This window comes from Sphaerodactylus townsendi, linkage group LG04 (assembly GCF_021028975.2).
Source record: "Sphaerodactylus townsendi isolate TG3544 linkage group LG04, MPM_Stown_v2.3, whole genome shotgun sequence".
In the NCBI taxonomy this organism is placed as follows: Eukaryota; Metazoa; Chordata; class Lepidosauria; order Squamata; family Sphaerodactylidae; genus Sphaerodactylus; species Sphaerodactylus townsendi.
The window spans coordinates 30,338,082-30,365,116 of NC_059428.1; the positions used below are offsets into that span (position 1 = coordinate 30,338,082).

The 27,035-nt window shown below is 42.4% G+C and overlaps 1 protein-coding gene across 5 annotated transcripts in view; it reads right to left on the bottom strand.

The window, feature by feature from the left end:
- Nucleotides 1-27,035, bottom strand: part of ATP8A2 (ATPase phospholipid transporting 8A2) — a 432,694-nt gene that overhangs the window by 262,987 nt on the left and 142,672 nt on the right. For all 5 annotated transcript variants that reach the window (XM_048492830.1, XM_048492831.1, XM_048492829.1 and 2 more), the window contains one exon: nucleotides 2,124-2,296. In XM_048492830.1, the coding sequence (XP_048348787.1) occupies nucleotides 2,124-2,296 (173 nt within the window). The remainder of the gene's footprint in view (nucleotides 1-2,123; nucleotides 2,297-27,035) is intronic.

Sequence of the window (27,035 nt, forward strand, 5' to 3'; positions counted from 1 at the left end):
ATAACAGCTTTGACTGTTAAATACTGAGAGTATAAAACATCTTGGACTGTCTAACTTGTTGCTGTCACCCAGCTTCCATTGGCCCCTAACTGCCAAATCAGACAGGTTGCTGGGTAATAACTGCCGTAGAACACCAGCCCTAGGGCTTCTTAAAGGGACAGAACTAAATTCGGTTCCCTCCCACTGAATACTGTACAAAACATAGCTAAACCCATACTAACTGTGGGGACACTAAAGGGGAAATAAACAAAGGCTCTGTGGGGGCATGACAGTAATCAAAAAAGGGAAAAGCAGGAGGAGCTGAAAGTCAGGATAAGCTGCAAAGATGCTGAACTCTGCATAACATTCATAAATAGAAGCCGAATGAAAATGAAGGATTTTTAACAGTTCAACCATCCAAGCAAGACTGGAACTCAATACAGGAAGAAATTCAGATGAAGAAAGTTCTGGAAGCATTACCAGTATGGGGCACTTTGAATACAAAGGTGGAAGAGCTGTATAAATAATTGTTACGTCCACCACACTCATACATAAATCACTATCCAAGTAAAGTGTTACGTTTAAGAAAATTATATAGACATTTAAAAATAAACAAGTTAACTCGATTTCCTTTGCACTGCTATACCATAACTCTTACGAATGTCTAATACAGACACATATCTTACTTTTCTGTTTAGATTTTTTTAAAACACAGAATTGGCAATTTAATGTTCACGGCCCTCTCATACTTAAACAAAAAACGGTGAGTGTTAACCCCTGAATTACATCTATCTTTCTTGGAGAACATTCTTAGTGGAATCTTGAAAGGGGGTTGTCATGTATACACACTCCCAATTCAGACAATCCATATTTTACAGCATCAGTTTCCTCATCTGCACAGATTCACTAACTTCTAGGGCCCAGGTCAAACATCTGACCTCAGTCTAATGGGCTTTCACTGTATTTCACTTGTGTCTGCTGCTCTGATTAGCTGCTGTACCAGTACCATATCTTATTCACTAGTTGATAGGTAACAACAGAAGGGAAATAATAGTGCCAGGGCAGCATTTAAGAGGGGCTACATAAATAAGCAAATTAGAGTGAGTGGAAGTAAGTGTTCTGGGAGGACCTCAGAGAATATTTGCCCCATCCAAACCCCTGTGTTGTGCTGATAATGTTTGAGTGAGAACTTCGGGAACAGCCCTACTTAGGTTGATTCCCCTCTACAGAGTCAACTAGATTCGACCCGGTTCCCTGAAAAGGAACTGACCTAGGTCGACTCCATTGTTACTCCCCACATCAGCTTAGTTCGTCCCACCAGAGCTGAGCTCAGAAGGCGGGATCACCTCAGCGCCTCTTCTGCTCTTTGTTCCCGATTGGCTGTCGTGTTACCATGGGAACGTGAACGTGCGTCTGTTTTTTGTTTACATAATGGCAACATAGCCACAAATCAGTGCTCTATGTAGCTAAAAGCAGCGTGTAAATGTGTGCTGTTTATATGTATGGCCATCGCTTCATATACAAGAAGGATTTTTTAAAAAAGGGCACGCTTTTCCCCGCCGCGAGTCTTTTGTTCTGAGCATGCCCAAAACACTGAACTGTGATTGGCTGACCGGAGGGAACAGTTCCTCGATGATTCCCCACTTTACCAGCTTCGACCTGAATTCAACCTAGGTTCGCTGAAAAAGTTGTACCTCCCTGATGGAGTCGGAATTTAGTATCACAGTCCTTGTTTCCAATTCTTTCCTTGTTCAACTGGCATCGTAACTGCTTGGTTCTTAACATGAATGACTATTGAACAATCTCCCAAATCTAGATCCAATTGATGACCACTAATTGGAGATAACCTCATTTTCATAAGACTGCAAACAAACAAAAATATCACTTATTTTCAGATATATCTTAATTATGCTTCAGAAGTTGCAAAATGACTGGAGAAAAGCTGCAAGGTACAAAATCATCTGATCACTTCCTGATCCCCAGCTCAGTAGGCGAAAGTCTACCCCAGAGCAAGAGGAGAGATGTAGATGGACTCCCCTGTGTGTTAGATATAGCCAGTAGTGTGTGTAATATGGCACTAACAATGCATATATTTAGCAGCATGAAATCTTAGTTTCCTACCAAATTATCCTGAAATTTCCTACCTGCAACAGATAACCGCCTTGCATGACAGAGCGAGGTCCAGGAAGGACTGTCTGACTTCAAAGGAAAGGGCATACTTTAATGTCTGGCCATCGATAATCAGAGCAATATCGTTTTCTTTGCCCAGTGAATCACCCAGGTTTGTGCAGTGCTGGGTCAGCGTGGCTCTGGTTGCCTAAAATATGCACATAAATAAGAAGAAAATAAAACTACATTTTAGCTTCGTCTTGCCATTTTAGTAAAATGTGGTAGCAAAGTATAATGAGTGATGCTCCAATCAAGAGGTATCACCTTGTGCTTCACAATAAAGTTGCATGGGCTTATTTATATGTTTAAAATCTTACTCTTGCTGTCATCTGGTAAAACTACAATAGTTTACAGTAAAACAGCTTTTACTCTAGTATGGTGGAGCAATTAGAAAGTTGGACTAGGAAAGAAAGAAACTGGGTTCAAATTCCTCCTCAGCCATGAACCTCTCTGAGTGACTTGGACCAGTAACTCTCTCAGCTTTGCAGGGTTACTGCGAGGACAAAATGAAGGTGAGCAAAATCAGGTAAGCTGCTGTGAGCTCCTATTCATTAATTTAGATATTTATACCCCAATTTTCTCCACAATGGTTACCTAAAGCAGCTTACATCAATATTTTCCCCTTCCTTTGGAGAAAGAACATGATAAAAAATATAACAGAGAAAATGCAAATATTACATCCCATAATTAGCACACATTAACCCTAATATTTACAGATTTACCCTCTTTCTTCCCTTTCCCTTGCTGGCTAACCTTTGGCAGGTGTGGCTCTATCAGGCCAACCACTGGGAGGCATTGTAGATATCCTAGGTATTTTATACTTTGCACTCATGAAAAATATACTTTATGAAACAAGTTGCTTTTTTTAAAATGCACAAAGATTTGTTAAAGCCAAGGCCTGTTTTTAAGAACGAACAAAACTCATACACAAGGAGGAAAATGTGATTTAAATAATCAGTGACAGTGAGGATTTTTTTTAAAAAAAGTAAATTCTTCATGTCTGAGGCCCCTTCCACACACGCAAAATAATGCGTTTTCAAACCACTTTCACAACGGTTTGCAAGTGGATTTTGCTATTCCGCACAGCTTCAAAGAGCACTGAAAGCAGTTTGAAAGTGCATTATTCTGCATGTGCGGAATGAGCCTAAGAAACAATAGAAACTATTTGTAAATATGGCCTACCCTTTAAGCAGACATAGAAAACAAAAGTACTTAGGGAGGCAGTGGTCTAAATCCTGAATGCAGACTGTTAAATCCCAGAAACTTTAAACAGCACAAACATACATAAGACAACAACCAAAATGCTGCTTCTAATAGATGGGGAAAAGCTACCTGACTAACTTGTGCCTATGGTTAGAGGCAGGTTGTCAAAAGCATCAACTATCCACTTTTCTTGGGGTGTGGGGGGAAAAAGTTAGCCAGCCTGGCCCATTTTTTTCAAAAATAATCATGGGAGACTGTTTTGATTTGCTTTCCACAAACAATACATAACATGAGCTATACCAAAATAATAAAACATTACTAATTTGCCTCAGTGTCGAATATAAACAAAAAACTAAACACCACAGTCGATTAAAGTACCGGACACCCTAGGCTCCAAAGGCCTGGATAAACAACTCTTCAAAGCTGTATTGAAAGATACATGGATTGGGAGTTACAGCAGGAAGTTGGCCCCATGGATTAGAAGACACCACCGAAGAAACTCAATCAGCTGAAGCCTGTGGCCAACCAGGACCACCAACAGATCATCAGTGGCAGTTTTAATGGGGAGAATGGTGTATGAAAAGGTGCTCCCACACTAACTCCCAGGGTAACACTGCTAGGGAAGAAGAGTTTGGATTTATAACCGCCCTTTCTCTCCTGTAAGGATACTCAAAGTGGCTTACAAACTCCTTTTCCTCCACTCCACATCCACATCCTTTCCCTGTCTCCCCACAACAGACACCATGTGAGTAGACGGGGCTCAGAGAATTCCAAAGAACTGTGACTAGCCCAAGATCACTAGCAGGAATGTAGGAGTGTTGAAGCAAATCTGGTAGTGAGGAATCAAACTTTTTCTCCAGATAAGAGTCCACTTTCTCTTAACCACTAGGCCACACTGAGGAAATGCTCTCTGTGGTACTTTGGTGGTTCTGGATATGACTGTTATGGTGGAAATTTGCCCATAGAAGGAAATTAAAAAAAACTGGATCTAGCCAGTTTTTTCACTCAAATTCTCCTCCTTATTCTGTGTATGTATGTAATTATTTAATTATATTTATATGACGCCCTTTCCCTTGTGGGCTCAGAGTGGCTTCCAACATTTAAACCATAAAATCAACATAAAACCATAAAATCAACAATTAAAAATGCAAATGGTACATAAAATCAAATTTCTATTAAAATAACCCTACCAATATCAACAACAGAGAGGAGGAGAAGAGAGTTCCAATGCTAAAACTGTAGCTGCCTTAACCATAAGCCAGGTGAACATCTCTGTCTTATGGGCTCTGCAGAATTTCATGTAGTCTTGCTACACAGAGTGGTCCACCAGGAAGGAGGCCGGGCTGAGAATACCCTGGCCCTAGTCGAGGCCGGCTGGATTGCACATGCCCTTTTGTCCATGAGGTCCCATAATCCTTAGAATAATTGTTTGGATGGGGATCCTCTCCTCCCTTTTTCTCCAGAAGAAAAGATGACTGGATCCAAAGCAGCATTAGGAATCATTTTTTAACAGATTGGAACCAGAGATTTACTAACTGGGAAACAAAACCTCATGTATCAATTCTATGAACTGGTGGTTTCATTAATAATATTAATGTTCTATTATCAGTTATATGCAAATTGTAACTATGCCATAAAACTATGCCTTTACATAAAATACCACAAAAATCTCAGTATGTTACTGGCACTCGGCGAACAACTGTAAGTTACATGCATACCTCAGTGGAAAGAGTGTCTCAAATATAAAATGTGTGTGTTTTCATGTTTCCTTTTATAATTCTCCAAAGTTGTGGCTACAAAGAACAGCTATAAACTAGGAACAAGACAAGAGTGGGATTATATTTGTCAGGAATAAACGTATTGTATTTATGTACCATTGTAATCTTGTGACTGTTTTATGGATCCAAATTCCTTCCGGGAAAAGGCACAAATCCACAAAATTCTTGTGGGTTGCAGCCTTTTTTTTTCTGATTCGACAAACAGATGTGGCAAAAAGTGCACATAAACCACTTAATGCAGACATTATGACTGCAAACTAAGGTAAGCATTGGGGGTCTCATTCCTAAAATTGTGCTGCTGTATCTGCCTCGTGTGGCACAGTAGTATCCTTGCAATGCCACTATAGCAATATTTTTTTAGGATGTCAAATGGACACAGTAGCTGATATGCACCATCCTACATATTTATTTGCTGGGCACAAGACCTGCCACTTCTGACACCATCAACTTCTCACATAAATATCTGCTCATACAAATGGCATGATCAGTATAATATCAGATAAGCTAATCCACTGAATGTGTTGCAGCTTCTTCTGTGACCAGATTCCCAGCATAACCTAATCCACTTGGAAGCTTCCAAGAGTACAACTATTAAATAAAACAATCTACATCCAATGGTCTGGGTTATGAAACTCTAAACACACTAAGATGTCCTGAACACTGCTGGGAAACATCAGTAAATATGTCAGTCATCAGATGTATGAAATAGTGATAATGCATCATGTTCGGTGCAGTACACTCTCTCCGCACCTGAGGACAATTTTGACTTTAATCCATAACTGCACAACATTTATGCACCAAGCTGCGCATGGCCCACCAGTCACATTTCATGTAGCCTAGTAAATTTTTTTGCTCTGTGTGTTCAGGACTGCAGAAGGAAGACAGTGGACAAGCAGGTGGGTGTATATGACTGGTGAGCTGCAAATGATGGGCCACAACTTATGCAGACCTGCTCCAGCTTACTGAAGGAGCAACTGGTAATGCGGAGCCAGAGAGCTGGCAGGACTTGATCCTATGCCAAAGGCAGGGTTACAGGTTAAACCCCCTTCTCCAAATAATCACCAGGAACGCTGCCTGTTCCCGTTCCATTTGCAGAATCCATGCCTCCTACTGGCCACCCATGATCGAATTTATTTTGAGAGATCCAACTTAGGTCCTTGTCTCCTCAGTTGTTTTTTTTAATAACTATCCACATCTTTAGCGTACAACTCTGGCAAAACTAAATCCTGTTAATTTCAGCGGGGGGAGTCAAATGCAGTAAAATCCTAAGCAGAGTCGGTGGAAGTCCATGGGCTTACGAAGTTGTAGTGTTGGTTAGGTTGGCATTGTGAAAATCTAGGATTTTCTGTGGACTAAGCATGTGCTCCACTACCAAACTACGGCCCCTTTCACACTGAATAAATCATGGGTCTTCAAACTATGGCCCTCCAGATGTTCATAGACTACAATTCCCATGAGCCCTACCACTTGGCCATGCTGACAGGGGCTGATGGGAATTGTAGTCCATGAACATCTGGAGGGCCATAGTTTGAAGACCCCTGGAATAAATGAACGAAATGATCCATAGCAATTATCTTTTTTAAATCACTCTTTCTTTTACATCTCTTCAGCTGTTGAGTACTGTGGTTATTTTGGATGAAGGAAAAAACACAACACTGCCTCAGCAATAGATTCTGCAGAACAAAACGCTGAAAATTATTGGCTTTGACTAAATTTCCTTGCGGGATTCTTGCAACCTTCCAGTTCCCAGCAACAGCAACGGGCCTCAAGTGTCAAAGTCTCTGCTTTTTCAGTCCTATTCACAAATCCTTTTGCAGAAAGGGAGGGATAGAAGCCATTTCCCTTCCCTTTCCTCTCTGTGGCTATTATAAATACCTCATTCCCACACATTTTGCCAGCTTAAGAAGCCTGTGAAGAAACGAATGCTTATTAAATGTTTAAAATGTTTTATATCACAAAAGGAAATAGCTTTATTTCATGCATCATATAGCAGAATATTGTTTTATTACACTTTTGGCTCAAGCAGTATGTGCTCGTTAGCACACAGCAAGACAAGAAGTATTTCCAACAGCCGTCTAACCTGACCCGGTGCTCAGTTATCATCAGTAGTAAAAACAAATTTTGGTTACATGCACAGTTCAGATTTGTTGGGGGGTTTAAAGAAGGGAAGGAGCCAGAAGGAGTAAAAGGATGTCATATCCTGCAGAACTTGAGGGAGAGGAATCTTGGCAAAAGTGGGTTAGCAGGGAACTTGCATTAGTCAAGTCAGACCAAAGCCCACCTGAAGACAAACATTCTAGAACAGGGGTCTGCAACCTGCGGCTCTCCAGTTGTTCATGGACTACAATTCCCATCAGCCCCTGCCAGAATGGTGCTGGCAGGGGCTGACGGGAATTGTAGTCCACGAACATCTGGAGAGCTGCAGGTTGCAGACCCCTGTTCTAGAAGCTACTCTGAGGAAGAGGATTGAATGCTTGATTCTGCCTTTGAAGCAGGGGCTCAGATTCCTCAGTTAAGGAGGCTGAATCCACAATATTTGCCACCTCTGCAGATTTCATTCATAGAAGTCCTCCTCTGCTTACAAACTAGCAGAAGTTGCTACTTCCCTGACTCAGCCATAGTACTCCGAAGGGGTGATGTAGTGGTTAGATCATCAGACTAAAGTCTGGGAGACCCAAGTTTGGATTCCCATCCTATTTCAGAAGTTTGCTGGATGACCTTTGCTCTCCCAATGACTTGCTCTCCCATCTAAGCTACCTCACAGGACTGTTGTGGGGATGAAGCGCCCCCACTGGGGAGAAAAATGAAATAAATAAATCATCCTGTTGGGCAGGGGGACCTAATAATACAGCATCTCAGTACAACAGTACAGCCTCTGTGTGGTATGCAGAAGGTCCAGGTTCAATCCCTGGCATGTCCAGTTAAATGGACTTGATAAGAGGTGATGCGAAGGGCTTCTGGAGAGCCATTGCCAATCTGAGAGGACAATACTGACCTTGCTGGACTAGTGGCCTGATTCAGTATAAGGCGGCTTCATATGTGTTCATGATCTGTATGCCATGTCGATAAACTCTTTGAGGCATCCAGAAAATGTAGACTTAAGATAATTTGGTACCCAAAGCAGGTACAACTAACAGCCCTTCTGCCTTTCTAATATCCAAGTTGAAGCTAGATAAAATGAGAGACCCCCCTTAAGGTCAAGTTTATGTCAGTTTTGTTCCTGCTGATTAATAACAAGAATAAGAAGAGTTGGATTTATATCCCCCCTTTCTCTCTTGTAAGGAGACTAAAAGGGGCTTACAAACTCCTTACCCTTCCCCCTCACAACAAACACCCTGTGAGGTAGGTGGGGCTGAGAGAGCTCAGAAGAACTGTGACTAGCCCAAGGTCACCCAGCTGGCATGCGTTGGGGTGTACAGGCTAATCTGAATTCCCCAGATAAGCCTCCACAGCTCAGGCAGCAGAGCAAGGAATCAAACCTGGTTCCTCCAGACTAGAGTACACCTGCTCTTAACCACTATGCCACTGCTGCTCCCTAACAGGTTTGTGGCAGAAGAAAGATAAAGCTACCTCCTGTGATCTATGAAATAAGGGAAATAAGGGATTAATATTTGTTCCATTCTGGGATTTTCCCAATTGTTGCATAGCACTTAAGGAAGGCTTTTGAAGTAGTGTCATTCTTTAGCTACTGCTTCTCCTATTAGAATATGCGGGGCTTTGTGTGCAAGATTGGTTCTTCTGACAAATATTTAATCTCTTGTAGAGTCCACTAGTTTTTCATTGACATTGTGACCAAGGACCATGGTCGTCTGTGACAACAGGAGCTTATAATGATCACTCAAGAGGAGTCGTCAACCTGTAAAATGGTTCTACCTCTAACAGGAGGGGAAATCCTGAAGGATCTAGAATGTCCTCTTGTCTCTACTGGGAGAAATAGCAAGAAAATTTTTTCACACCCCTGTGATCAATCAATCACTTCTATCGTCAGTAGACACAGACACAGTAGCAGCTTGAAAACCCGACAATCCTACCTCAGACTTTTGAGCAGTCAGATAAAAAGGCAGTTAGGATTTTATGCCTTCAAGCGTAATCCAAAAGTAGGTGTTTCAGCACGTACAACTTGTCAAACAATGACCAGGCTGCTAAAGGGGCAAATTTAAGTGTATTACCAGTGACTGAGGAAGTGATAGGAATGGGATGGCAGCTGCATGGTGTACAGTTTAGAGACATTTTAAGGGCCTCCAGGATCTCCAGCTAAGGATGAGTCTCTCATGGCAAAATGGCACCACTGTCTTGCTAGACAGCAATGCCACAGAATATCTTGGGTGCTGTGCGGTTTCCGGGCTGTATGGCCGTGTTCTAGCAGCATTCTCTCCTGACGTTTCGCCTGCATCTGTGGCTGGCATCTTCAGAGGATCAGCCCGGAAACCACACAGCCCCCAAGTGATTCCGGCCGTGAAAGCCTTCGACAATCCACAGAATATCCTTTGATAGGGGGGATTATATTTAGAAATTAATATTCCACTTTTCTAGCCAGCTGGGACTCACCGCAGCTAATACCCTCCCATCTCCCATTTTATTCACAGAACAAGTATCCTGTGAAACAGATTGGGCTGAGCGAGAGTGGTTTGGCCCAAGGTCACTCGAAAATGGCAGAGTGAAGATTTGAATTTGGGTTGTTGGCATTCTGGTCCAATTCTACCCACAACACCATGTCCTGCTTATGTATTTCCTACAGGCACCTGGTTAGCTACCGTGGGCCTTCAATCTGATCTAGCAGGACTTGTTTTATAACCCAGCAACTCTTGCTGCCCACACTATATTCACTAGTCCTACAGAGGAAAAAAGCTCCTTTGGAAAAGGATGTGGTTTACCCTCAACAACTGCAACAGAGCTTGAGCACGAACCAGAATTTATCCTGCTAATATGCTGCAAGTAAACAGCACGGATGGCATTTTTAAAATGTTAACCAGAAACTCAATGCCTCGCTCTTACAGAGTGCTGTTACCAAAAGGATTATCTGTGAACAAGTCCTCCTCCAAAGCATGAGCTAGTTAATCTGTTTCTAGAATGTTTATCTTCATTTCTATACAACTGTCAGAATACAGCTGGGTGAGCCATAACATGCTGTCCAATGAGCTACTGAAAACAACTGGAAATGTTCCTTTAGAAAGAAGAAATGCAGGTGTTTTCTAACAGACTAATGCAAGCCTTTCAAAATAATATCTTCCATGTTTTGGTTTCAAATACATTTTATAATCATATTTATATTGCAGTGTATTCCCTACCACATAGCTCTCCAGAGCCCACACGCTGCAAAAGACAATCCCAAGGAAGAGGTCGTGCCAACAAATTGTGGGAGTTGTACAAAATTACAAATGACAACCTCCATAATATATGCTGGATCAAGCCAAACATATTGAAAAGACAAGACATGGCACCAAGCCGGAATGGTGAAGTAATCCCAAATTCATTTTTGTAGATGGGATACAAATGTAAACATGAGCATGTATAACAACAGTGCAAAGCCTCTAGACTATGACAACAACCCTTGAAGAAGAAGAAGAAGAAGAAGAATTTGGATTTATACCTGCCTTTCTTTCTTGTAAGGCAGCAACGGAGAACCTTTTTGAGACCGAGTGCCCAAATTGCAACCCAAAACCCACTTATTTATCGCAAAGTGCCAACATGGCAATTTAACCTGAATACTGAGATTTTAGTTTAGAAAAAACGGTTGGCTCCAAGGCGTGCATTACTCAGGAATAAGCTTGGTGGTAGTCAGTGGCTTTGCTTTGAAGCAATTGTGCAACTCTTCCAATGGGTGAATCATAGCCCTAGGAGGGTTTACTCAGAAACAAGCCCCATTGCCAGCAACCAAGCTTACTTCCAGGTAAAGAATTGCGCTTTAATTCTTTGTATGAAAATCAGTGGGGTTTAACAGAGCTTAACAGGGTTACCTACACTGCTTCCCCAAAACTAGGTCTTAGGTTTAATGCTAATAATTGAGCGCAGCGGCCCAGGCCAGCCTAGATGTGGGGGGGCACTCTGTTTGCGCGTGCCCACAGAGAGGGCTCTGAGTGCCACCTCTGGCACCCGTGCCATAGGTTCGACACCACTGTTGTAAGGGGACTCAAAGGGGCTTACAAATTCCTTTGCCTTCCCCTCCCCACAACAGACACCTTGTGAGCTAGGTGGGGTCGAGAGAGTGCCAAAGAACTGTGACTAACCCAAGGTCATTCAGCAGAAATGCAGGAGTGGGGAAACTAATCTGGTTCACCAGGTAAGAGTCTGCCACTGATGTGGAGGAATGGGGAATCAAACCCAGTTCTCCAGATTAGAGTCCACTGGTCTTAACCACTACACCACACTGTAGCTCAGTGATAGGTCATTATTTTGTATGCAGAAGGCTCCAGATCAATCCCCACCATCTCCTATTAAAGGGATCAGGTACTAGGTGTTGTGAAAGTCCTTGACTTGAGAACCTGAACAGCCACTGCCAGTCACGGCTTCATCTGCATAGCAAGCACAAATCTACTACAGCACACTTTTTGTAATTTGGGATACATATCAGTAACAATGAAAGCTGTGCCTCTTCAGTGCTGCCTCTCCCCACATATTAGGGCAAATTCCTCATTCAGCCCATGTCCAAAGTTGGGTTAATGTCACAGAAAAGACCCTGAGAAGTTCCATGAATTCAATTTGCATGGTAAAAAGAGATACAAGTTGAAAACAAAACCTTTTAAAAGGGGAATGCTTGCTCCACATCTTTCCCCCCAATCATCGTTTTTTGGAAGAAAGGGCAAAAACAAATACAGATTTTCCACATATGTAGGGTTTTCCATCAGGCCCTTAAAAAGCATCCTGTCTTTTAAACAGAAGCTTAACCTTCTAATGCGTGGGAAAGTGCAGACGATAACACTTCAAGGCAGGGAGGTTAATGCCATCCCCTGATAAATAACATCCTATCAAGGCAGTTTTCAGGCAGTTGGAAATTCTACAAATACATCCTATGAACAGGGGGTACTTTTAATGCCACTCATGTACATTTCTGTGAGGACAACCGGATGAACACAAGAGGTCAGTTGATGAAGCACTACAATAAGATGAGAAAGAAGCCATGCAAGAGACAGAGAAAAACATACTGTGAAAAACAAACACTCCCAAACCAGCCCAAGGTGCACCATCATCTTCCAGTCTTTGATGGACATTCCCTCCCTTGCTGAGCAGAGTGTTTAGAGGGCCTGTTTCCTCTCCTCCTCTCAGTGATATTGTGTGGAACCCGGCCAAACATAAACATCAAATGAGACAGGAAGCTGAGAGAGCTGTAGCTGAGCTTCCCGCACCAGCTGGATATGCAGGTGAGGGTCTAAGTGGATTCCCCTTCCCCCGCATCAAGCGGTTGTTTAAAAGCACAAAAAACAAGGGTCGTTTTTAAACTGATGAGCTGGTAATGCTAGCAAGTGCTGAAGCATCAGTATTAGGGGGTTGGGGGGTGGGGGTGAGAGCTACTAGCCTCTGCAAGTTTGCATCTCAATCCTATGCATGTTCATTCACAGAAAAAAAAATCAGTCCTTATTCCCAAATAAGCACAACATCTTAAAGGTGTAGCAAACTATGGAGGATAATGTACTGTTGAAGGCTTTCATGACTGGAATCAACTGCTCCTAACAATTTTTGCTCCTAACAATTTGCCCGCATCTTTGGCTAGTATCTTCAGAGGTATGTTATGGCAGATGGGTTGCTCTCCATGGCACAGAGAGTAAGACAGAGAGTATTGCATCACTGAGAGTAACATACTGCTGCAGATGTGACATACCTCTGCAGATGCCAGCCATAGATGAGGGCAAAACGTTCGGAGCAAAAACTACCAGACCACAGTCCCAAAAGCCCACATCATCCACTGGGAGGATGAACTGGAAAGTGGTAACCGTGTGAGTAGGTGGGATTCAGAGACACAGAGGTTGAGTAATGAGATTGTTAGCGGACAAGGCTATCTGCAAAATCCTACAGTGCTTAACAAAGCAAGGGACGTAAAGTTTCTAGACACTTCAAAGCTGGGGTGGGAGGGGTTTTTTTTTTAGCAAAGGAAGAATATGTTAATTAAGCAGAAACACTCTTACAATGTCCTAATAGTACTATTTGGATATCAAATTAAACTTGAAAACATTGAAGACACTGAATTCTTCAATACTGTGTTATACACACATTATGGCAAATTGTAGCCAAAACAGCTTGGGCCCTGGCTACTGAAGGAGTGCCTGGCCACTGAGGTCACAGGGGAAAGTGCTCCTGGTGGTACCTTTCCTTGCCGAGGAGCAGGGGGGCAGGAGCACCTGGGAGGGCTTTCTCCACAATTGCCCCCAGGCTTTGGAATAGTCTCCCATCGGAGATTCGCCATGCACTTACCCTTTACGGGTTTAGGTGCACGGCAAAGGCCATTCTCTGTGCCCAAGAATTTGGATAGGCTCCCTGGAAACCCCATCTACAGCTGCTGGTCTGGTGAGTGGGTCCATTTTTATGCTATTTTTATTGTTTTGTTTTAATTGTTATAATTTTATGATGATGATTTATAGTAATTTTTATTGCTTTGGTATGAAGTGGGATATAAATATTTATAAATAAATAAATGCTCCCATTTAAAACAAGCATATGCTTGGAAATATATTGCAAAAAATTATCATTATTTTACCAGGTGGTTTTACATATTTATTTTCAATTTGATAAAAATCTTGTTATAAAAAAGAATTTCACTCATTTCCATGGAGGGAAAGAGGGAGAAACGGCCTTCAAAAATTCAAAAACAAAAGGACATTTTCTGTCCTTGATTGTGCCAGAAGGAAACAAAACAGGTCTACAAGAGGGCAAGCTGAGGAAGGGAAGCCAGTGTGAGTAACAGGTCTCCTGGGTACAAGCATGGTGAACTGATGCTGTAGAGTAAATACCAAATTTGGACCAAACCCACAGACTGGCCTAATTCTATTTAATTCAAAAATGATGTGCTATTCTTTACTACATGAGGTAACTGCCAGAGTAAAGGGACATAGCAGCTGGGGAAGGATTTAAAAAAGGATCACCCTTACTGCCTTCTTCCATGCTATTACTAAGCAAACAAACGTCCCCTCTATAACAGCAAGTAATTAGCCATGGTCCCTGAGATACCATGAGTTCATGGCTCACTCACTAGCCAGTCACTAGGGAACGGGCAAGCTTGTTTCAACTGCAACAAGTCCAATGCAACTGCAACTGCAACAAGTCCAATGCAAGAAATATTAAGAGAACATCTTGGGGGAATAGCAACTATCTTGTATAGTTCTCCCAAATTGTAGCAGACAATTATATAACAATTTACAATGACTCACTGTATGTTACGGTCCTTATTTTCTTTCTGAGGACCTCAGATTACTCCGTAAACACTGGCAAGGAGACAGATTGCCTTGGACCCTAAGAATTTTCAGAATATCATTTCCAGTTTTGTTTTGTTTTGTTTTGCAAAGGTCACCTATCCCTTTAATATATCAAGAACAGGTGAAGCTTTTCCCCATATAAGTAACAGGGAAAACTTAACCTCATATATATTTGTACTAATCTGAAGCCGGAAAAGGCGTAGGAGTCATGAAAGAAGGGTATTACAAAATGAGAAACTAATCTTTCCTCTCTCTCTCTCCCTGCTGAGTAGCACAAGTGAACGTAGCATGACAAGAAAGAGCAAATACTTTACACAGCCATCGCTAGAATTACATCAGTGATGGGATTTAAAAGCAATTCTATTCCATCTGGAGAACCAGCATGGTGCAATTGTTAGAGGGGATGACTAGGATGTGGAAGGATCAGTTTTGGAGACTTAGGTCCAAATCCCGTTCTCTCATGGTTGTTCGCTTGGTGATCTTGGTTCAGTCACACAAATCTCAGTCCAATTCACCCAACAAGCTTCCATGACAAGAGTGGGGATTCAAGCCTAGGCCTCCCAGACCGCAGTTCAACACTCTGACCATGACATCACATACAAAGAAACAAGACTTTTTTCCCGGGCAGTTGGCAACTCTATTACCAATCCATGTCCTGAAGGCCTTTGGACCTAATACAGGGTACTGCTGGATGATACAGTGTCCCAGGGAATAATTCAGGGGCACAGCAGGCATTAAAGCCTTGGGGGCCAGATCCTGCAAGGGGAGGTTCCTCTATCCCCCCCCCCCATACCGTTTTGCAAGGGCCTCTAGAAAAATGGCACAGGGATGGGAGAGGAGGTCCTCCTCCCCTGCACCATGGTCTGAATCACATTTCAGTTTTCAAGGCAAGAGACTTCGGAATAGTTGTGCCATTTCCTTCCTCTGCACAGCATCCCTGGACTTCCTTAGGGGTCTCCTACCCAAATACTAACCAGGGTTAGCCTTGCTTAGCTTCTCAGATCTAATGAGATCAGCCTAGCCTGGGCCATCTAGGCCAGGGCCTAATCTCAGTTTATGATATTTACTCAGAAGCAAGTCTCATTATACTCAGTAGAGACTGAATTTAACAACCCCCCATGAGCACCTTAAAGAAGACCCTGAACTTCTGCTTGATGAATTACCTGATGAATTACCAGTCACCATTATCCAGACATATTCACTGTAGCAACTGAAAAACATGACAGAAATTGGCCCCCCAATGGCATGGCTTTGATTAATATTGTCGGAACTGGCAGAGAACATAGGCTGATTCTGCACAGCCTGTTTTACTTGGCCCATGCAGAATCACCCATCGTGAATAAACTCAGGGAAAATTTCATTCTCTAAAGGCCAGCTTGTTGCCTCTACCACCTAACCCACAGAATGGCAAATTTCGCAGTTAATCATATTAAACAAGCGTATTAAATTCAGTAGTTAACATGTGGCCACTCTTCACTACTATAACTTTACCCTACAAACATTTTAAACTTAACTACTTTAACTTTCTCATCTATCAGTTCATAAATGCCATGAGCATAACCACAAGGCTCCTTGTAATAATTAAAACATTGTTAACATCCAATTTTTGTTTACAAAAAACACACTTTCTGACTCTGGTGACCTGTATAAATTTTATTCCATTCTCCAGAGGACTTCATGTTGACAAACAGTAGGGTAACTGTTATAAATCTTGGAGCACAGAGTACGATTTGTTGATAGACTGAGAATTAGAATATCCTGAAGAAGTCACGGGAGGTCTGTTTCCAGGATCAAGTCCTGCAGTTCTGCGAGAAACCGTAGGATGACTTATTTGCGTTTTATCACTTTCTAAAGCTCTACAGAAGGACTCTGTCTAGTCAGCACAACTTTGCAACTGAACAATAAAAATCAGATTTTACAGTATTATGTTCAGGCTGCTGAAAGGAAAGAGAGCTAGCATGGCAAAGTGGTTAAAATTGTCGGATTCTAATGCGGAGAACGAGGTTTGATTCCCCACTCCTCCATTTGAAGCCTGATGAGTGACCTTGGGCTAGTCATAGTTCTCTCAGAACTCTCTCAGCCCCAACTGACTCACAAGGAGGGGAAAGAGAAAGAATGTGTAAGTAGCTTTGAGACTCCTTACAGTTGAGAAAAACAGAATATGAATCCAAACTCCTCTTCTTCTTTTCTAGGATCTGGGAGATCAAGGGTTGATTCCTCCCTTGTGCCATGAAAGCTCACTGGGTGATCTTTGAGAGGGGGGGTATAAAGTAAATAAATAAGAGGAGAGGCATTGTGGAATTTATCACAGCAGCAAACACTAAGCACAGTGCTCAGCAGGGAGTTCTGCCTTAACTCCACCTACAATTAATGCACTTCAACCAGAATTCAGCCGATACTGACAAGACTCACCACTGCATCTCAGTGTTTTGAAGAGTTGAATTTAGGCCTGTATTTTTCAACACAGAGCCTCTGTGGTGTAGGTGGGATTAGACCCAGCTAATTAACCATTTTTAAGATGCACTGGTTTCAACCGGAGAGTTAATGTAATTCTCTTCCACCGAAATTAATGGGCCTTGGAAGCACTTGAATAAATCATGGCTATTTCCCCAGCTCAGATTTCTGTGGGTGCTAACTTCATTGTTAGACTGAAATTGTAAACCAATGCAAGTGTTCTTCTGGGAAAAAAACCAACTTTTTGTAATAGGTAGGTTTTTAAATCTTGTTCTGATGTTCATTTGACCAATCCATCTCACAAAGTCTAACTGTTGTGTAACATCTCAACAGTTATTAGATGTCTTTCAAACATAAATTGGATGTCTTCCAAATATAAACAAATGTGTCAATTTTCTAGGCCTCCTCTGTGCTAATAATTTTGATGTCGTGTATACTGTGAAAGTCTCAGTGGTTCAATGTTTTCTATCTGTCCATTAATGCTTTTAATGCCTTCCTTCCTCCAAGGAACTCAGAGAACCACACATGGGTCCCTCTTCTGTCTCAGGTGGGATTTAAGACTTGGACAAGCTCAGTATGATCTAAGGCTTGAGTATGCTCAGTTAGATTAATAACTTTTAATCAGAGGCATATCAGGGGGAATGGTGCCCAGGGACAACACCTGGTCCAGATGTCCCTTTGCACTTGGGGGCAGGGCTTGGGGCGGGGGCAGCTCGGACGGGCACCACAATGGCAGCAGGCCAGCAGCACCCTTAGCCCCTCCCCAGAGGGCCTGGGAGGGAAGGAGGCGGCTCAGAAGGGCACCACAGCAGCAAGCCTGCTCTGTCTTTAGGCACCTCCCCCACGCTGACCCAGCTCTTCCAAGCCAGGTTGGTGGGGGGGATGAGGGGATGGGGGGTGATGTTGTGCTCCTTGCTGTTGCACCAGGGGTCATTAGACCCCTACCTGTCCCTGTGGGAGGTATGCCAATGCTTTTAGTCCTTGGGATGGCAGCTTCCTGTGCTCTATCATAAGCAGCTTCTGATAATTCTGTTCAGTTCAAAAACAGAGTGCTAATATGTTGCATCAGTCAAGAAAGGCCCAAGTTCAAATCCACACTCTGACATTAAGTGCCACTAAGTTGGACATTAAGTTCAGAAATCAATGGTCATATCCAGGACTATCTTAGCAGCATTATAGTACCCCGAGAAAAAAAGTGTGTGAGATACGTATATAAGAATGCACATGTGGTTGCAGAGGTGACCATGATATTAAATCAGAGGCGAATGCCAACATCCACTTATCATTAAAATTAAAATTGTTCATTATCTTTAGTAAAACACATGCCAAATATCGTTTAGTATAGCATTTATTTATCTATTGACAGCAAGTCACAACATTCATAGAGTAGAATTGGGGGGGGGGGTCCTACACTCATGGGGCCCCTGGGCAACTTCCCAGTGTGCCCAAGCATTAAGCTGACCCTGCTCATATCAGTGGAAGAGAACTGCCAGTTCCGACAGTAACGAGGGCTGAGGAATGCTTGAAAGACAGCTACTGGGTAGCAGCAGCAGTAGTGCAATCCATCGAAAATAGATTGAAAGTGGATTATTCTGCATGTGCGGAAGGGCCCCAGGGTTAGCTGATGGGTTAGACACTGCCTCTGAAAGATTCTCCGCTAGTGTCACCTTCTAGTGGAGAATCTTTCATAGGCAACGTCTAACCCTTCAGCTAACCCTGGGCCCCTTCCGCACATGCAGAATAATTCATTTTCAATGCACTTTGCAGCTGGATTTTACTATGTGGAATAGCAAAATCTACTAGCAAGCAATTATGAAAGTGGATTGAAAATTCATTGTTCTGCATGTGCAGAAGGGACCTTGGTTAGTACTGTGCAAAATAAGGCAACAGTAAATCACTTCTAATTACCACATACCTTGAAAACCCTATGATGAGACAACCCAAAATGAAAGAAGATATACTGCTGGAAGATAAAACTCCCAGGTTGGAAGGTACCCAAATAGCTACTAGGGAAGAACAAGCACAAATAGAACTGTTCTTGATGACACAACTGGATTAGATATGAAACAAGCATAATGGTTTGTTGGGTCCAGGCAAACTCACCGGATGACCTTAGTCTAGGTCTAGGGTCTGCAACCTGCGGCTCTCCAGATGTGCATGGACTACAAATCCCATCAGCCCCTGCCAGCATGGCCAGTTGGCCATGGTGGCATGGGCTGATGGGAATTGTAGTCCATGAACATCTGGAGAGCCACAGGTTGCAGACCCCTGGCACAAGGCACTCTCTCTTCAAACAGTGGTTGTTCTAAGGATGAAATGGAGGAGGAGACAAGAGTGTTACAAGCTACTTTGTTTTTTTATCTGACAGAAAAGTGGGATATAAATATCTAGATATTCTGTACATAGTCATCATGCTTAAATTCTGTTAACTTCATTGAAATTCAAGTAGCACAATTGTGTACAACATATTTACCAGGCCCATTACCTGTATGAGAAATATATTTTTTATTTTGTACTGCTTTTACTAGTATTCTTTATTGATTGGAATAATATGAACATCTACCTATGACAAGTGGTTTTTAGTTCACTGGAAAGATGAAGTGAGTTTACTTCCTGCCCTCAAATCAAATAGGTCACCAAGCACTGGGAAAAACAGAGCAGTTTTTACTGCAGGACATAGCCAAGCAGATATTTTGCAGGCAAGATTGATGCAGATTTTCCAGTGTACCTTAACTATGACCTGGGGGACAGAAGGGAGGGGGGAAGAAATCACCATCTGTTTGGAGAAGACCATTTCAGTCAAAGCTTTCTAATTCCTGCACCCCAGAGACATGTAAGGAAATCTGGCCTAGGGGAGTTTATATTGGAGATGGAATGATGGAAGTAACAAAGTTATGAAATTATATATACACAGAGAGAGAAAGAGAGAGGGAGAAAATGAGAGTACGTGGCTAAAACCCAAACCAGCAGAAACATAAGCCGTCAAACTGGCATGAAAAGGAAACAAATAGTCCAGCTTCTCTTACAGTATCTAAAAACGAAGCAACTCTAATAAGCACATAATTGGTACGTTACATTCTCAGTAGTTCTTTTTCACTTCTATAAGAAGAAAACAAAGTCTTGCAGACACCCTGGATTTCCTGATGCTCGGAACATCAGGAGTAATCCTAAACAGGTCTCCTCAAAAGTCAAACCCATGTTAGTCAGGGTTCTCTCAGTGCTGCACCTAACCTTTAGAATGCCCTCCTCTCTGAGGTTCACTTGGTGCTTGCCTTGGTTTCCTTCATATTCCAGAATAAAACTCCTTTTAACTAGGAGATTTTATCTTTTAAACCTTTTACAATCTGCTCCTGTTCCAAGGGTAATGTTATTTACAAATTTGTAGGCTGCTCAGTGTGTATTTTATACTGTTGTTAGCCCGGACTTGTTTTAATGACAACAGCTTGTTTTTTTGATGGCTTGTTTTAATGGCTTTGGGTTTTTAATGGCTGTGCTTTAATGGTTTTGTTTTACCATCTTAAGTCATGCTGAACAGGTCTCTGAAGAAGAATATACATTTTTTAAAAAAATGGGTAAAGGAATAAGTATTATTTAGAGGAGATTACACCCAGGGAAACTGCATGTTAGTAAATTACTATGTATTGTGTGAATTCAAGCATCAAGTCCAACTTGAGGCACAGAAAAGCACAAGGGTTGTAACACTGTCTGCTGACCTCAGCAGACAGGATGAAACTTTGGTATAAATAGTAGACGTCTGCCATTCTGCCTTTGCTGGTCATCACAGCAATGCAATTTGTTTGGAGAATTTCTAGCTTCAGCTGCCCAAATAAGTGACCTCAGGGGTCACTGAGCGGGAGATCCTCCAGGCTTACTAGATCAAGTACTGCTACCCTCAGCCCTGACCTGGTCTTGACACAGTATATCCTGAGCTTTGAATGTTTACTTGCCGTTTGAAAACAGCCACAGAATAAGAATTCAGCAGATGCTTGTTCCAGAATAGCTAATTTTTTTCCATGCAATTATACAAAGATTACTATAGTAGCTGAGAGGAAATTATGTTTATTAGTTAATGGAATGGAATGTCTTGATGTGTTCATATTTAAATGAGTATCACTTAATAAACAATTTTAGAAATGTTCCATACATCTGAGGGGGGAAATCCTATTGTTCTTTAACTTTACCAGTATGTACACCAGCAAATCCATTGTTTAGAACTGAACAATATTTGACATCCTTGTCATTTTATTTTTAGAAATCAGAAAAACAAGTTTGCCAATTCATGTATCAGCCTATTTATATATTGCTGTCTTGCAATCAGGGAAGGAATCACTAAGAACTGCACCAGCACCAAAATTTGGAATTATGTCCCTTTAGATTTGGAATTCTAAAAAAAAAAACCCAGGAAAACCTGTGAGTGCAGAGGCGTAGCTACAGAGCTACAGGGGACTGGGGGTGTTTTTTTCTTTTGTTTCTTTTTCTTTTTTCTTTCATTTAGAACTATTATTATAGGGGGAGGGGGATTAGATTGAGATCTCTTCTTTATCTTTCTATGTATGTGTTATCTAAATATGCAAAATAAAATTATATAAACTATTATATAAAACTATTATATAAAAGCCAAGCTGTATTGGTGACAATTCACTTTTTCTCCAGAAGGTCGTGGGTGAAGGTTTGAAGAAGAGAGGGATTGGAGGAGGTTAGGTGGTGCCCATGCAACACTTCTTGCCGGGTACAGGGGCTGCAGCGGTCTTTGGTTTGACAGAGGAGGATCAAAAAGGAGAAAGGGTAACAAACCCAAATAGTGGCATGGAGGAACAATGACCCTGGAAAAGGAAGTCTAACCCAATCGTGTCAGCATGGTGTGGTGGTTAAGAGTGGTGGACTCTAATGTGGAGAACTGGGTTTGATTCCCCACTCTTCCACATAAAGCCTGCTGGGTGATCTTGGGCTAGTTGCAATTCTGATAGAAACCTATGAAAAGGGGTGTAAACTTTTTTTGCACAGCTAGTTGCAATTCTCTCAGAACTCTCTCAGACCCACCTACCTCAGAAGGTGTTCGTTATAGGAAGAGAAAGGAAACGGAGTTTGTAAGCCACTTTGAGACTCCTTACGATTGAGGAAAGTGGGGAATAAATCCAAATTCTTCTCTCTCTTCTTCATTGCTTCCTTGTCCTCAGTTCAACTCAGCCCCCTTCCACCTTTAGGAGGCGTAAACAAAACCTGAGAGGCTCTCTCACAGCCTAACCCAACCCCAACCCCAACCCCCCACTTCTAATTTCCTTGAAGTTAATAGGACAGTGTGATATGGTGTTAAAAGCTGAGAACTCTAATCTGGAGAACTGTTTGATTTCCTAGCTCCTCCACATGATGGGTGACCTTAGGCCTGCCACAGTTCTCTTAGAACTCTCTCAGCACATACAGAGGCACACAATGGCAAACCATTTCTGAATGTTTCTTGCTTTGAAATCCCTACACAGGGATCGCCTGTGACTTGATGATATTCTTCACTACTGACAAATAGGCTTATGGTGTAACTCTACTTAGGACAGCACTGTAAATTATTTAAAATTCCAAAAATGCTCACTGATCCCCATTCAGCTCTAGCTTTGGATCACTAATCCTACACAACTATAAGCATAAGCATAAGCATAAGCATTTTTATTGTCATTGTGCACGCACAACGAAATTTACAGCAGCATTCCTCGATGCACACAATTTCAGACTCATACATCATCATCCTCCACCCATCCCTACACAGCCCCAAATACATCAATATGAAGCAGTGGAGTTTAGCATAGCCACAGCTCTAGAGTAGAAGCTGTCTCTAAGCCTCTTTGTCCTAGTTCTGAGGGCCCTGTATCGTCTGCCAGATGGTAGCAGTTTAAAAAGAGAGTGTGCTGGATGAGACGGATCCCTTAGAATATTTTGGGCTTTATTTAGGCTTCGGGCATTATAGATTTCTTCCAAGGAGGGGAGAGGGCAGCCCGATAATCCTTTGTGCAGTATTGATCACCCTTTGGAGCGCCTTCCACAATTAGCCACTGTGCAACTGGAGAACCATACACAGATGCAGTAGGTTAGGACACTCTCTATAGCACAGCGGTAAAAGGACACCAGAAGTTTTCCATCTAGTTGTTGCTTCCTTAAAAGTCTCAGAAAGTACAGTCTTTGCTGGGCTTTCTTAACCACCGCGGCAGTCTGTACTCCCCAGGTCAAATCCTCTTTAATCATAACGCTTCCAGAAATTTAAAACTAGCCACCCGCTCCACTTGATCTCCATTTTATAGTCAAGGGCTGAATTTCTGAGCTATTCCTTCTATAGTCCACTATGAGCTCCTTTGTCTTGTTAGTGTTAAGAACCAGGTTATTTTCCCTGCACCATGAGAGCAGTCGGTCCACTTCATTCCGATAGGCAGACTCATCCCCTCCAGAGATGAGCCCCACCACCGTTTTGTCTTCAGCAAAATTTGATAATGGTGTTACTATGATAGACAGGAGTACAATCATATGTATAAAGGGTGAACAGTAAAGGGCTCAACACACAGCCCTGTGACGTTAACATATTTAGCGAAAGAACTGAGGAAACCCGATTTCCCAGTCTAACCCTCTGGGAACGTCCAGACAAGAAGTCCCTAATCCACAAACAGATTGAATGTGAGAGTCCAAGATCCACAAGTTTTGTCACCAGTCTTTGTGGCGAGATTGTATTAAATGCGGAACTAAAGTCCGCAAAAAGCATTCGCACATAATTCCCCTGCTGTTCCAGATGCGTCAAAGCTGTGTGGAGGCTAATGGCAATGGCGTCCTCCGTAGATCTATTAGTCCGATATGCGAACTGATGTTTATCAAATGTATCTGGAAGGCAAGAACTAATATGCCTATGGACCAGTTTTTCAAAACACTTCATGATGATGGGGGTGAGTGCCACTGGTCTATAATCCTGAAGATTGTCAGCAGGAAATCTCTTTGGTAGTGGAACAATGGTGGAAGCTTTCAAACAAGATGGAATGGTGGACTGGGATAAAGATCGATTAAAGATCCCAGTAAAAACACCAGCCAGTTGGTTAGCGCATTCCTTTAACACCCGACCGGGAATACCATCCGGTCCAGCAGCCTTCCTTGGATTCACAGCCCTCAAAACTTGCCTCACCTCATGTTCCTCCACAGTGAGGTGTGAGCTGCAATCACCTAGTGGCTGTGTGTCATCTCCTTCTGATAGACCTGTTTCAAAGCGGGCAAAAAAGTGATTTAGCTCCTCTGCCAGAGAAGAATCCCCATCCACAGAAATGTCATTGTTTGGTTTATGATTGGTAATTTGTTGAATTCCCTGCCACACCTGCCTCATGTTGTTGTTACAGATGGGGTAAATCACAGATGGGGTATACGCCTTCACCTCCTTCACTCAAAGACGTATCCAGCAGTTCAATGGAGTCTAGATGAACACTGCACTGTGCGTGCAATTATGGAGATGTTGTACCAGTTGCAAAGGGGGCGGGGGGGCTTCTACAGCCAAATCTTCTTTTATGGAATAGGATGGTTGGGATTTTATAACTTTTAAGCAAAAGGTAAATGTACTCCTGATTAAATCTAACACAGAAGACAGTCCCACAGAGGACATGGGATACATCTTCCATAAAAAGCCTGGGATGCAGCCAAGTCAACACAAACAGGTGGCTAAGGAACATTACCTGTTTGTGTAGAATATAATTGCAATCAGACACCTTAAGACCAGAGATATTTTCAGTGAGCCGTCTCTGTGTAAATATTCCCTCAGGCAATTATTCAGCTTTGCTTTGGCCTTCTCGCCAGCAATTTTCATCACCTATTCTTCCCATGTGCGTGGAATTTGCTGCCAAGGTTCTGCCGTTCTTCACCCTTCATGTGCAATGTGTATACAATGTAAGCCCCACATGCTAGGAATGGGCTTTGGGTTTTGGAGTTCAGTTAGAAAATGATGAAGAAATGACACGACACTGTAAGCTGATGATATTTAAGACTGTTTTGTTTTCTTTATAGATTTTATTTCCCACCTTCTGCCTGAACCAAGATATAAAAATCTAAAGCACTAAGGATCTAATCCTTCTCTTGTTGGAACCTCTTTGGTTGTCTATTGATTCTCAGCTATGCAATGCCTACAGATCCATCAATAACCTGCCACTTAAATGCTAAGAATATTATTGTGGCTCAACATCCTGTCCACATGGATTACATCCTCTCTACAGCTCTCCTCATAAGGGATCACAAGGCAGAGCTGTGTGTGTCCCTTCATGTTAAGATTGCGCTCTGCTAGTGTTGAATTTGATAATGAGCTCAGAATACATATGCCCTACCCCCCACACCCCATAATGAGCTCAAGATTATTGTCTTCCCCTTTAAATAATTCAAGCTGCCTGTTCAAACTACAAGAACTGAAATCCTATCACCTGGGAGTTATGGATTCACTTGTACATTGGACATGCAGATTCTCTGTTGTAGAACATTGACTTTTGGAAAGTCCCAGGCCTGAAGAGAGTAGGGAGCAGTTCTCCTGGCCTTAAATTAAATGTAACAGCTCTATAATCCAGGAATTTGGCCAATGGCCCTCATTTCTGTGGTTCTTGCATCTGTACTTTTCTGCCCCAGGCTCCCTTCAGGCCCTAATTAACCTTTGCTCATAAAGCAAGCCTGTATTCCAAAGCTCCTTAATGGGAAAAGTGTATGTAGCCAATATTGTATATAGCAATCCAGAAGTCCTATTGAAAGTATATTTATTAGGCAGCAGCATCGAGCTTCCTGTGCTCCCAAATTTTTAGCCACCGTTCTTTGTAGCCCCAGGCCAGACCAATCCAGAATGTTAAATTTACACTATAATTTGCCAGCATTATTTCAGACCTGAACACATTTACTATGATGTTAGTTCCATTTAAACCAATTAGACATATATTAAGGTTAGGTTAAAATCTTCATTTTAATACCAGCTTTCATTAAAAAAAGAAGAATATGGCTACTTTAAGCTTTTTTTAATATGTAGGAATTCTTTAAAAATGCTACTTCTGCCTTCACGTTATTTTAACGCAAAATTTACTGATTGTGAGGGATCATCTCTGCTTTTGTTTTACTCTTTTGAACGGTTGCAGTTGCTGTCAATAATCTGCAGCGATGAGCTGTCAATTTGGGTTTGTGGCCAGATGGGACATCTCACAGTTGTGCAAGAGGGAAGAATTTAGGAAGGGGCCAGCTGTCTCATCATAGCAAGGTGGCTCAAAGGATGTTTGCAGCCTGGTACTCCTTCTCCCTGCCCTCCCTCCACACCTTTATTTTATACATTTTCACCACACAAAATAGTTCAATACACAAAACAACATAGAACATCACAAAACACTCTTGATTGTTAGAGTGGGCAAACATGTGACTGCATACATATTCTTCCAATTGCCACTTTTCCGATTTCCTGTCTGTACCAGACCAATTTCGAGAGTCAGCATAGTATAGGGCTTAAGGTGTCAGATTAGGACCTGGAAAACCCAGATCCAAATCCAACTTGTGCCATGGAAGCCTAAAGGATGGGCCAACCACACACTCTCAGCCCTGGCCCATGTTAGTATTTAAGTGGGAGACTGCCGAGAAATACCAGGATTGAAGGCAGGCAATAGCAAACCACCTCTAAATGTCTTGAAAACCCTACAGGGTAGTGACTTGATGGCAAAAAGCCCCCCCCCCCAAAAAAAACCAGGCACATCTATTCTAAGACATAATTCACTAAGAATAGAACACATGAATGACAACTCACTTCCAACCAATTGCCCCATGTTCCATCAGTGCCAGGTGTCCAAGTCTCCTGCCTGCTCTTCTGCCTCATTTCCCCACCCCAAGAGAACAAGCATGGCCTGGTGGGGCAAATGACGGCTAGGTCTGGCACCAGCCTATCCAGGCCCTGCCCACCCCCACCCCCCAAAACCAAGCAAGGTCAGGCAGGGCAGCAGCAGCAACAGCAAGGTACTTTTTTGTCTGCCCCAGCACCAGCCTTTCATCTTTCCCAGCACCAACCTCCTGCTTTCCCCATCACCAC